The sequence below is a fragment of the Hemicordylus capensis genome, chromosome 5 (assembly GCF_027244095.1).
Source record: "Hemicordylus capensis ecotype Gifberg chromosome 5, rHemCap1.1.pri, whole genome shotgun sequence".
NCBI classification, from domain to species: domain Eukaryota; kingdom Metazoa; phylum Chordata; class Lepidosauria; order Squamata; family Cordylidae; genus Hemicordylus; species Hemicordylus capensis.
Window position 1 is genome coordinate 185,101,203 of NC_069661.1, and position 13,672 is coordinate 185,114,874.

Here is a 13,672-nt window from a genome sequence, read left to right on the forward strand (position 1 = left end):
TCTGATCTCTCCACTGACAGTCTGTGAATGACAGACAGGCTGTGGTCTAAGACAGGATAATACAACTGCAGTTCCAGCTGGAGGTTTAAATATTTCACTGGGCAAGAATGCAATAATTTTGAACATATATTCAAAACACTGCCAGTGGATGACATTTTGCTGCTTGAAGCAGTGCACCAAATTTCAGGCCCCCCATCTCTTCCTTTTCTATAGGGAAGAGGAGAGGAAAAACAGCATGGTGTTATTTTGCTTTGTCTGCTTGCAGGCCATCCATGAGGAGGGTGCTGTGCTGCCCCCTGAGAACTGGATCACAATCTGCTGCCTGAAACAGCTTGCTTCGTGAACAGGCCAGCCATGGTTCAGAACAAGGCCCAACTGAGGCGGCAAAGTCATAAGGCATACAGACGGCCCATTGCGCTTTATAAACTAGAGTCAAATTGTTAGGGAAGACTACTTATCTGAATAAGAATAATGAGAGTGCGCCAATTAGACCCACCGGCATTGGCTGGCAGATAAATCCAGGTCTGGGAAAAGGACATTGCCATATTAAATACTGCCTTGGGATCTGTGGCAAAGCTAATGAGGACTGTCGGTTGGGTCTCTTTTATTAGGTGACTCTCTGGAGGATGAATAAAGCCTGAGGTTTTGGTAAGAGGGCTTCTGTGCTTGATTCAATAAATCAATTTATATTAAAGGAGAAAGGAGGGGAGTGGAGGAGGAAGTACAGGTCTGGTGTTGGCCTCATAAAGCATTCTGGCGTTTCTCAATCTATGTATCCTCTTCTCTGTCAGATGGCCTGGCTGGGCTGCCCAAGGACATTGAGCAGAACAAAGAGTAAAAGAGTGACCACAGCTACAATATTTGTTCAACACAACTTGCATGTTACACAAAGCAAAGTGCATGCAGCCTGCCACATTTATAGGGTTCTGGAGCCTGAGAATATATTTTAGCAAACTAGAATTGAAGAACCAGCTTTGAAGCTGGTTACAAGAGCAAGAGCAAAAGTCAACCCAAACAAACATTTAACACTCACACCCTTGGGTTGAAGTTTGCTTTTTAAAACCAGATGCTCAGACACCCAGAGGTCCTTTATCTGTGGAGGGGGGCGGGGGCAGGGAAGCAATACCAAATAGATGGGCTGTATTCCAGAAAAGCAGGAAAAAAATCCACTGATTGTAAAGAAATATACAGGGTTTCTTTTTTATTTCCTTTCTCTTCTGTTAGCCTCCAAGACTCCAGTCTTTTTGGTTCACACAGACAATACTGTATGTGATGCCATCTGGAAATTAAATGCATCCCATGGCAACAAAACCTTACAGCACACAGATCTCCCAGCAGTAAAGCCATTGGGGAAAATAAATCACACAGGGTGGCCCATAAGAAGCTGCCTTAAACCACCTCAGACCATTGGTTCATCTAACGCAGGCCTGCTCAACTTAGGCCCCCCAGCTGTTTTTGCACTACAACTCCCATAATCTCCAGCCACAGTGGCCAATAGCCAGGGATTATGGGAACTGTAGGCCAACATCTGCAGGAGGGCCGAAGTTGAGCAGCCCTGATCTAACGCCTCTCAACAGCATTTTGGCCTGGCATTTAACTCTTTGCTTGGAATACAACTGAAGAATGCAGTCTCCATGAAGTCCCCCCCCCCCCGCTTTTCTTTCTTTTTGAGGGAATCAAAACATTTCTCTCTCATTTCTTTCCCAAAAGGAGATTATATTTTAAGTTATGGAAACCACCTAGGGATGTACATGTCAGGTGGTATATAAATACGATAAATAAATCAATAAATCCAGTCTTAGGCCAGTAGCTGGAAAAGCTTATGCCGCCTCACAAAGAACACACAGCTGTTATCCCTAAGAATGACCATCACACGAAGACTGTAATTCATGTTTTTTCTTATTAATTCAGCTCTCTGTCCCATGGTTTCAGCAGGGGAAGATGTATTTGGGAAGATGTACACTGGCATCTGGCAGCAACATTTCAGCTTGAGGAAGCTCAAGCTCTTATCCTATAGAAACAGTGTGACCTGCAAGATGTGCCACAAAGAAACTACTGCAGCTCAACAACAAAAAAAGCAGGCATAGGGGTTGGCAAGCATGACTCTATCACCCAGTTGGATTTCTGGCAAAAAACAGGAATGTTTCAAACAGACAGAACAGAAAGGCCCCAGGAGAAAGAATGGGAAAGACTAGCAGAAAGCTATCTCAAATCAAAAAATAAAATTTTAGCTTTGCACCAGTGATGTAGTTTCACATAGCTAGGACTATGTTTGTCCTAATACTTTAGGAACACTTAGAAGCCCTACTTTTCCCAGATGCTGGGAAAAGCCAACAGCATTCTTCCTGGGGACAACCACCTTTTGTGATTTAAGCAAGTTGACTAAGCCCAGTCAACAGGTAGGCCCATGAAAATCTCCAGAGCACAAGAGAAATGATGAGTTCCTTTATAAAATACATTTATATAGGTTTATATATAATCTCCTACAGCAACTTGATCTGTATACTAAACTGAACTTCACTGTAAAATATAGACAGTAATAGCAGAAGGTTTTACTCATCCAGTTATGTGTTTTCACAAGATTCTATAAGTGGGTGTGGCATCTGAACTCATATAACACACAGCCACATGTGCAGATGCCAGAAAAAAACCTACCAGTATCCAATGAATGGAACATTTTGCAATCAAATGGAAGGTGGTGGAAAACTTGGGAGTTTTGATGGGTTCTATCTCCCAATTCCAGGGCTTTTTTAAGATCCTGGGAAATAGTAATATTGTAAACGCATGAGGGGCAGCATTCTTACACGATGATCAGTAACCTCCTCTCGTTTGCAAAATATGAGTAGCTAGCAGCCAAATGTTTCAAAATATTATATAGTCACACCTAGCTAAAAACAACCAACACCTTGCCCCAACAGTGCAAGGACTCTTGTGGATGGAAGTACAGTAAGAGGAAAGAAAGTGTGCAGTTGTTGCACAGCAACTGATCAATCAAGAAATATTAACAGAATCAACAACAGAAGCATTGCAGTTCAAGAGAGAGGCAGCAATGAAATTTGCCACAGCAAAAGCAGCAAACAAAAATCATCATCAGCAGATAGAAAGTAGAAGGTATGATCTAAGCCTCTGACTGTCAGGGTACCAGTCCTGTACCTTGGTTTCTTGAAGCTAATTCATGATAAGTGATGTCCTTACCAACAAAGAGCTCACTCCAGTGGAGAGCACTGAGTTTTGTGTAGCCAAATGCCTCAATTTTTGTTACTAAATAAAGCCTCAGGTCTGTGTGTCACTGTCTATGAATCATGCTCTTATTTTGAAACAAACACATCTATGGTTACACTTATGAATGATTACGTTTGGTGGCTTTGTAGTGGTATATTCCACTAGGAGTGGGATACAACACTAGTGAAGATGTATTCTTACCAGCCAGTCATGTTGAAGTCTCTGTAAAGCATTCTTTTTCCAACCTCCTTACGCTGAACCCTCCTTGGAAACTCCAAGTGTGTAAATTCATTTCCCAGCAACTGGGGCTGCATATATGCCTACAGATTTAAGAAAAAGAAGAAGAATATTCCAGTCATTGGAAAGGTTCGTGCAAAGTAATGACTAGTTAAAGTTAATAATTATTAGCCTTAAATATGAATTTAAGTTAGAAGTTACATAATTGCATACTTAATCAGAAGTTTTTAAAAAATTAACTAGCTGAAGAATTCATTCATGAGAAATGTGTGAAACACAGCAAATTGTCCACTAGTATCATTTTAGCCCACATAGCACTAGTTCACCCAGAACTCACCCTGCCTTACCTGAAATCACCATTACACTTCTCATACAATTTTCAGAATAATGAGTAGTTTATAATACTATGTTAGATCCTTCCTGCCCTTTCCACATGAGTAACTTGTGGAAGGGAGTGGGCGGAAGGAGAAGAGATAGGAGCGTGGATTTTGTCAGCTTGTCTCCTTGGCCTCGGCCTGGAGATATATCACAGCCTCCCCACCCTCCCCATCTAGCCCAGCTTGGATAACTAGAAGACCAGCTCTGCCTACTGTTGGTTTGCTGCTTTGCTTTTTTCATTCCTTTTTTGAGTGCCTGACAACTCCACCTGTGGGCACTAATGTCAGGGAGCTGGCCTATACGGAATGTGTGTTCCTAAGTCTAGGGACCAAGAATAGATTGGGACTTATGTTGGTATACCAATCATCCCGTTGTCCAACAGAGTCCCTAACTGAGCTGGTTGCTGAATTGGCATTGGAGTGGACCAGGTTGTTGGTGGTGGGGGACTTCAATGTCCATTTCGGGACCAGGTTGTCAGGGGCGGCTCAGGAGTTCATAGCGGCCATGACAACTATGAGCCTATCCCAAGTGGTTTCTGGACCGATGCATGATGCAGGTCATACACACGACTTGGTCTTCTGCTCTAATCAGGGTGGTGTTCCGTGGGTGGGGGCTCCTGTCATCTCCCCACTGTCATGGATGGATCACTATCTGGTTAAGGTGAGACCTGTAGTCACAACACACCTCTGTAGGGGTGAACGACCCATTAGGTTGGTCTGCCCGAGAAGGTTATTGGATCCAATAGGAGTCCAAGAAACATTGGAAGGGTTTCCAGCTGGCTCTGCTAGTGATTCTGTCGATATTCTAGTGCAAACATGGAATAATGAACTTACTAGAGTGGTAGACAAAATCACACCTAAGCATCTTCTCCAACCCGCTTTAAAGTCTTCCCCATGGTATTCAGACTAACTATACGAGCTGAAGTGGCGAGGTAGATGACTAGAGCGCAAGTGGGGGAAGTCTCGGCACAAATCTGATAGACTGCAACACAGAGCTCATTTGAGGATCTATGCTCAGGCAGTGCAGACAGCAAAGAAGTGGTTCTTCTCTGCCCGCATTGCTTCTGCAAATTCACATCCAGCTGAGTTGTCTAGGATTGTGAGGAGGCTAGTTCATGCCCCCTCTGCCTTGAAATTGGAACCATTTGTCACTTGCTGTGATGTTTTTAACAACCTTTTTGTAGATAAAGTATCTTGTATCTGCGCTGAACTAGACTCCACAGTTATTACAGGGTCTATCATAGAGGTGCCCAGCAACTCATCTTGTAGGATTGAATTGACTGATTTTGAGTTTGTTACTTCTGACGATGTGGACAAACTGCTTCGCACTGTAAGCCCCACCACCTGCTCTCTCGACCCTTGCCCAACTTGGCTTATTTCACCTAATAGTCATATTATCAGAAAGGGTCTGGTAAATATCATAAATGCATCACTGAGGGAGGGCAGGGTGCCTCCTTGTCTATTATCAGACCTTATTTGAAGAAACCTGCTTTGGATCCCTCAGCGTTAGCTAATTACAAACCTGTCTCTAATCTTCCTTGGTTGGACAAGGTGATTGAGCAAGTGGTTGCTTCTCAGCTCCAGGCAGTTTTGAATGACACAGATTATTTAGATCCTTTCCAGACTAGCTTTGGGGTGGGCTATGGGGTTGAGACTGCCTTGGTCAGCCAATTGGCGATCGACAGAGGGAGTGTGACTCTGTTGATCGTTTTAGATCTCTCAGCGTCTTTTGATACCATTGACCATGGTATCCTGCTGGCTCACTTGAAGGAGATGAGATTGGGTTGCACTGTTTTACAGTGGTTCTGTTCCTAGCTCTCTGGCAGATTTCAGATGGTGTCACTTGGGAGACTATTGGTCTGAAAAGCAGGAGCTGAAGTGTGGGGTTCCACAAGGCTCCATACTGTCTCCAATGCTTTTAAACATCTACATGAAACCACTGGGAGGAAGGGAAGTTTGGTCTGATCGTCAGGAAGTTTGGTCTGGGGTGTTATCAATATGCTGATGACACCCTGATCTATTTCTCTAGGAGGAGGCCGCCAAAGCTGGCCATCAAAGGGGGCCGGCCTTTGGTACAGGACTGAGCTCTGCAGGGAGGTTATAATAAGGCGGGGTTGGAGATCTGGTCTAAAGTTGGTTAATCCTCCTTTTAGTGAATTGTGCCAGGCCTTTTGCTGCCATGTGTTTGGGCTCTTTTGGGAAGGGTGACACAGGGGTGCATCCAGCAGCTTTGGGGCAGCTATTACTGTTGTGGTAGGGAATAGAAGAATTGGCGTTGGCAGAGCAGTTGGCCGTTACAGGTGAAGGGAAACTAGTAATTTAGTAACTGTTTCCACTTCCAGCTGTTCTGTCAGCTCTCAGGCCTTGAGGAGCAGTTCCAACTACCCACAGAACCTGGCCATGTTCCTCTGCAATGCCAGATTGGTTCAGATTAAGACCGAAATCATCCATGACTTGGTCATGGATGCGGGAGCCGACCTGGCTTGTATAACTGAGACCTGGATGGGAGAGGTTAGTGGCCCAGTTTGGGCCCAGCTTCTCCCATCCGGCTACTCAGTTGAGCAGGCATAGGGAAGTGGGCGGGGGTGGGTGGAATGGCTGTGGTCCATAAGAATACCACTTCCTTTATCAGGGCCCCTGTGCACTTATATTGTGTGTGTATTTCTGAATCTGGGATCTAGGGATAGATTGGGGATTCTGTTGGTGTACTGTCCACCACGGTGCCCAACTGACTCCCTAACTGAGCTGACAGAGTTGGTGTTGGAGTCACCCAGACTTTTAGTGCTGGGGGACTGCAATATCCACTTTGAGGATGACTTGTCTGGTGTGGCTCAGGAGTTCATAGAGGCCATGAAAACTATTTATTTAATTAATTAATTTATATACCACCTAATACAGAAATCTCTGGGTGGTGTACAGAATTAAAACATAACAAAATATAAAACATTTAAAGTTCATTAAAAATATAAAAATCAATAATAAACAAACACGCTATGGGCCTATCCCAATTAGTTTCAGGACCAACTCTTGTTGCCAGTCACACACTCGATTTGGTGTTTTGTTCGGATCAGTGGGTAATTAATTAATTAATTAATAATTCTATTTCTATACCGCCCTTCCAAAAATAGCTCAGGGTGGTTTACACAGAGAAATAACAAACAAATAAGATGGATCCCTGTCCCCAAAGGGCTCACAATCTAAAAAGAAACATAAGATAGACACCAGCAACAGTCACTGGAAGTACTGTGCTGGGGGTGGATAGGGCCAGTTACTCTCCCCCTGCTAAATAAAGATTCCGTGGGTGGAGGATCTTGTGGTTTCCCCATTGTCATGGACGGACCACCACCTGGTTAAATTTGGTTTCACAGCCACAACTCAGCCCTGCAGGGGTGGTGGACCTATTAAAATGGTCCATCCAAGAAGGCTGCTGGACTCAGTAGGATTCCAAAAGGCCTTGGAGGGTTTCAGTGTTGGTGCTGCCAGTGATTCTGTCAATGCCCTGGTGGGAACCTGGAATAGGGAACTCACCAGGGCAGTAGACACGATTACTCCTAAGCGTCCCTTCCAACCTGCTTTAAAAGTGGCCCCTTGGTATACAGAAGAGTTACGAGGTCAGAAGCAGCAAGGTAGGTGACTGGAACACAAGTGGAGGATAGGGGTGTGCACAGAACCGCGGAGCTGCGGTCCGGCACTGGGGTGGGGGGTTCCACAAGAGTATGGGGGGGGCTTTACTTAGTCCCTCAAGAATTTTGCCGTATTTATTTGAGTAAGCGGGCAGCAGGGAGGTATGCCGCCCGCTTACTCAAATAAATACGGCAAAATTCTTGAGGGGCTAAGTAAAGCCCCCCCCCCCCATACTCTTGTGGAACCCTCTCTCTCGAACCACCTGAACCAAAACCACCCCGTGTCCGGACCGGTCTGGAGGCCTTTTGAATGGCCTCCGAACCGGTCCGTGCACATGACTAGTGGAGGAGAACACGGCCTGAATTTGACAGGACACAGCATAGAGCCAATTGGAAGGTTTATGCAGAGGTGGTGTGTGCAGCAAAAAAACAATTTTGCTCTGCACATATTGCTTCTGCAGGTTCGCATTCAGCAGAGTTGTCCCAGGTTGTGAGAAGTGTGATTCAGGCTCCTTCCATTTCAAACCAGTCTCCAGGGACTTTGTTCTGTTCTAATGCTTTTAATGGGTTCTTTGCAGACAAAATCTCTTGAATTCAGGCCGACTTGGACTCCACTGCTTTTGCAGAGTCTATTAAGGTAGTGTCCAGCAATCCCTCTTGCAGTATTAGATTGGATCAGTTTCAATCTGTGATGCCTGAGGATGTGGACAAGCTGCTTGGGGTGGTGGAACCTACCATTTGCTCTCTGGATCCTTACCTGGCTTGGCTGCTTTTATCTAGCAGGGAAATTGTTGGAGATGACCTAATTAATATCATTAACTCTTCACTGAGGGAGGATAAGATGCCTCCTTGTTTGAAGGAGGCCGTGATTAGACCACTTCTTAAGAAGCCTTCCCTAAATCCCTCAGTGATGGATAGTTATAGGCCAGTCTCCAATCTCCCATGGATGGGCAATAAATATGATTGAGAGAGTGGTGGCTAACCAGCTCCAGGTAGTTTTGGAAGAAACTGCTTATCTAGACCCATTTCAAACTGGCTTTAGAACGGGCTATGGGGTTGAGACAGCCTTGGTCGGATGACTTTTATCAGGGAATCGACAGAGGAAGTGTGACTCTGTTGGTTCTTCTGGATCTCTCAGCGGCATTCAATACTATTGACCATGGTATCCTTCTGGATCACCTGGGTGAGTTGGGGATAGGAGGCACTGCTTTGCAGTCGTTCCGCACCTATCTCTCAGGCAGATTCCAGATGGTGGAGCTTGGAGGCGGTTGCTCTTTGAAACAGGAGCTATTACATGGAGTCCCTAAGGGCTCCATTCTGTCACCAACGCTTTTTAACATCTACATGAAACTGCTGGGTGAGGTCATCAGGAGATTTGGTGCAGGGTGTCATCAGTATGCTGATGATACCCAAATCTATTTGTCCTTATTATCAATCATCATCATCATCATCATGAAATGACATTCATTCCCTAAATGCCTGCCTATGGGCAGTAATGGGCTGGATGAGGAACAACAAATAGAAGCTGAATTCAAGCAAGTCGGAGGTGCTCATTGTGGGGGATCGGAGTTAGATCTCCCTGTCCTGGATGGAGTTACACTCCCCAATAAAGGAACAAGTATGCAGCTTGGGAATGCTCTTGGATCCAGCCCTCACCCTGGTATCCCAGGTGGAGGCTATGGCCAGGAGTACTTTAAATTAGCTTCGGCTGATTCAACAGCTGTGTCCATTCCTTGAAAAGAACAATCTCAAAACTGTGGTGCATCAGCTGGTAACCTCTAGGCTTGACTATTGTAATGCACTCTACGTGGGGCTGCCTTCGTATGTAGTTCAGAAACTTCAGTTTGTTCAAAATGCAGCAGCCAGACTGGTCTCTGGGGTAACCCGGAGAGAGCATATTGAGTCTGTTCTTAAACAGTTGCACTGGCTGCCAATATGTTTCTGGGCAAAATACAAAGTGCTGGTTATTACCTTTAAAGCCCTAAATAGCTTAGGTCCAGGTTACCTGAGAGAGTGCCTTCTTCTGTATAATCTCCATCACATATTGAGGTCATTCGGAGAGGTCTGTCTCCAGTTACCACCGGCATGTCTGGTGGAGATTCGGAACCAGGCCTTCTCTGTAGCTGCTCCTGGCCTATAGAATGCACTCCCAGCAAGTATCCATAGTCTGGGCTCACTGTTTGCCTTCATGAGAGCCCTAAAAACTTACTTGTTTGGCCTGGCCTTCCATGGTTTTAAAATTGTTTTAAAGTAATTTAAATTGGCTTTAAATGGCTCTGAATTGTTTTAGATTTGTTTTTATATTGTTTTAACCTTTTTTTAAAAAAAATGCTGTTTGTTGCAGTATTTTACCTGTTGTGCATCACTCAGATCCTTTGGATGGGGCGGTTTATAAATAAAATTAAGTAAGTAAGTAAAATAAATTTCAGTGCATAGGTATACCAGAAGAGGACCGGTGATAGCCAGGTGACAACTGAAGCCATTTCTGAAGAGCACCTTTTTGATGTGGTATCGTCCAGAATAAAGTCATTTGTTTTAACTTGTTTATATATACACCATATCATATACTTTTATTATTATCTTAGACCAAAATAAACATAATACAGTCAACCATAATAAAACACAGTAATCTTTTTTTTTTAAAAACCCACTAAATTCTGAAATGTAATTACTAAAAACCGTAAACTAAAGAGATTTTCCCAACACCAATGTAGTCATAGAGCAGCTACCAAGGCAAGTCAAGCTCTTGTGGCTGAGAAGCAGGATTTTGCTGTTTGATATATGATTTTAAAATCTTTATTGTTGACTCCTTCAGATTCAGAGCTTCATCACAGGAGTCCTATCCACATATTATGTTCAACACACGTGCAGTCTGTGTGGCATGCAACATAGTACAATCATGGATATAGCTGCAGCCACCCTGAAGTGATTCCTGCTACCACAATTATGGAAACCATATCTGGGAAGTTGAGGATGTATCCATAGATGGGCTTGGTCACACATTACTGTTCTGCATGCAAAGAAACCATCACAGTCAGCCAGCAACATTGGAGAGAACATTTTAATGCCTTAATTAGCACTAAAATACAATAGAATCCCCATGTTTTTCCTAAACATTATCTGTCACTTCACAGCAGTGATTGTGAACCAGGATATACAGCACAAAAGAGAAATATATACAAGTCGTTAAAATAATCTCACAAGCAAATATAAAGACACACATTAACTTTTTTTTTTAAACTAGAGAAACAGAAGGTGTTTCTGAACCATCTTCAGCAAAATGTTAGGCGCTACATTTGCCAATGACTAGAGACCTATTCAGACATTACCTTATGCATGTATAGGTGTCTTTACACACATGTGAATGTCTGTACATGCATTTATTTTAAAAGTCTATTTTCAAGCCCCCTTGAATGTAGCGTATAGATAGTGTACTAAGATATGTACACTGCTCATAAGTTGTATGTACATGTATACACTGTACACTGATTATACACAGTATGTGCTTCAAACATAATTAATGAATAGGACTTGTGTATTTGCTCAGTCTACATCTGAACAACTTGATCTGTTTTGCTGCGACAGCAACATTGCCATTGCTAGAGCAACTATTAAGGAGACTGGTCTGTGAAAGTACGAGAAGCGAGACACTACATATGGAAAAATATATTCACCATTTAGATGAGTCAATTTGGAATATTTTATGTCACATGCTTTAAAGAGTCAGCTATTTTATGCTTGGGTGGACCAGAAATACAGTATTCATTGTACACCTCAGAGGTAAAATCAAACTCATTTCTTCTTAGATAACAAGAAAGAAGAGAATGCTAATCATTTGTCTTTGACAAGCCTGTGTTTTGTGCCACATTTTTTATTTTTCCAAAGCAAGCGTGAACCTGAACACAAATATGTTCACAAATGTAACTACTAATTGCAGTGGCTAGCATCCTGTCTAATGAAGCACATGGCTAATGAGGGGCTGTGGAGACAAGACTGGGACTCATGCTCAACTCCCCCAATTTCTGTAAATGTGCATTATTTCACAAGCAGGCAAAACATCCCCACTTGCTTCTGGAATGTGGGCAGAGTGGGGATGTTTCATCCGCATGCACAACAGCATATGTGTAGAGCCACCGGGGAAACTGCACACATCCCCACAGCCCCTCATTGCCCATGTGCTTTGTTAGTAGGATGTCAGCCACTGACAACTGTTACCATCCCAGGCCCCTTCTGGAAGATTCCTTAGATCAGTAAATATATTGTAGTAATTTCCCATCCCCACCTTTTTCCATGTATGACACCCAGGATCTTTTAGAGCATTCTGGTTCCTTAGTTTGGCCTGGCATACCTAAGCATCACTGGATTAGTTTAGTTACACCAGTTTTACCCACTTACACTAAATCCACCCTAGAAATTTTGTTCTAGTGAAACCTGTATCAACTGCAGCTTTTTTTCGCATATATTTGCATTAAACAGCCTTCAGGGGTCAAAGCGGACTGGTCTTGCATTCTCCACCATCCCTACTCCAATTTGTTGATACAAAGTGAAGCACTAAGGGACACAGCAATTTATATAGAGTGATAGTAGGAGAGGTGTATGAGTATGGGTGGGAAGATGTTATGAAATGTGGGGGGAACCGCCTGGGAGAACTATACAATTTATAAACATTTACTGTGGGGTGTTTGAAACAGATTCAGCCACACTCCCAAACCCAGCCCAAAGATACGAAACAGCTATAAAATTAAATAGCCATCGTGAACCTGATAACCACCACCGCCACGGGTAGCCAAAGACTGGAGAAAAGTGCCAATGAATTTTAAAACTGAACTTTTGGGAAGTGCTGCTTATTCCAGCTTGGATCCTTTTGAGGACTGCAGCCCAAAAGCACTTCATCTTTAGGCTACTATGCATTCATACTATGCAGAGTAACTGGCCCTATTTACCCCCAGCACAGTACCTCCAGTGACTGTTGCTGGTGTCTATCTTGTGTTTCTTTTAGATTGTGAGCCCTTTGGGGACAGGGATCCATCTTATTTATTTATTATTTCTCTGTGTAAACCGCCCTGAGCCATTTTTTGGAAGGGCAGTATAGAGATCGAATAAATAAATAAATAAATTCCTTCCCAAACATTTGAAGCAGTCTCTTTAATGTGGTTTCACGCTTCTGGTATCTTCCACGTATTTTCTTTGAACATGATAGCCATAGCCCAAACACATTTGCTACATATGGAGATGAAGTAAACAAAAGTAAGGGGAAATGTAGGGGAAATGGCAGAAGTGCTTTTCAAATCTCTGTTTTCAAATCTAAGAAAGGACATCAAAAGAGGAAAGGGGGCGAGAGAGATCCTCACAGGCAATGTTTTATCTCTGCTTTTTTAGAGTAGTGCCCCACTCCCAAGACACTACAGATTCCTTTTAATTTAAGAGGGCAAACAAATTATTTTAAAATGCAGGCAAAGTAAATATTTATTCCAGTTGCTTTGTATTCATCTCAGTGAATATAAATACTCCCTAAAGTAGTTCTTTGCTCTGAAGCAATGTTGTGCTCTGGCAACATAACTGAGCAGCAATGAAGTCTGAATACAGAATAGCAGAGGACTGTCATCCAGTAATCCAGCCTACTACGTTGCTTTCTGCATTTATAGCAAGCCAAGCAATGTTCTACTCAGAACAAGCACTTCTGGGAAAGGGAAGGCCATCTGGTCTTAACAAGCCTGCCCAATCAGCCACTGGACACAGTGAGATAGGGCAGTAATGATAATGTGAGTTTTCAGACACAGGGAGAAACAGACTGGTTTGTAGCATCTATGGAATCTAAGGCATAGGCTAGACTTGCCAGATGCCACCATTTGACTGAGGGATTTTAGGGTTTTCTGCTGCTTCTTTTCTAAATTGCCACAATGGAAGTTGAAAGAACAGAGCTTACCACCAATGCGTGGGCTTTGCAACATTTGCCAAGTCTTGAGAGAGCAATAAATGAGACTGGCTGTCAGTTCTGAATGATTCAAAGTATTTGCTCTTATGGTGTATATCAAATCAAAGTGTACCACTGTTTGGCATATTGTGGTGTTCAAACAGTCCTGGCTGTTTGATCATCACAAGTCCAAGCTGCCCGCACATATCTATCCTAGTGTTTTCCAATGTCTCTGGTCTTATCAGTTTCCTCTCAACCCACACTCGAGGATCATCCCAGCCTGGAACAATATGAACAAG

At 43.3% G+C, this 13,672-nt stretch overlaps 1 protein-coding gene across 9 annotated transcripts in view; it reads right to left on the reverse strand.

Moving 5' to 3' along the window:
- PPM1H (protein phosphatase, Mg2+/Mn2+ dependent 1H) overlaps nt 1–13,672 on the reverse strand; it is a 216,703-nt gene that overhangs the window by 35,672 nt on the left and 167,359 nt on the right. For all 9 annotated transcript variants that reach the window (XR_008308503.1, XM_053255505.1, XM_053255512.1 and 6 more), the window contains one exon: nt 3,424–3,542. Coding sequence is in view for 8 of the 9 variants with exons in the window: in XM_053255505.1 (XP_053111480.1) it covers nt 3,424–3,542 (119 nt within the window). In the remaining variant the exon portion in view is untranslated. The remainder of the gene's footprint in view (nt 1–3,423; nt 3,543–13,672) is intronic.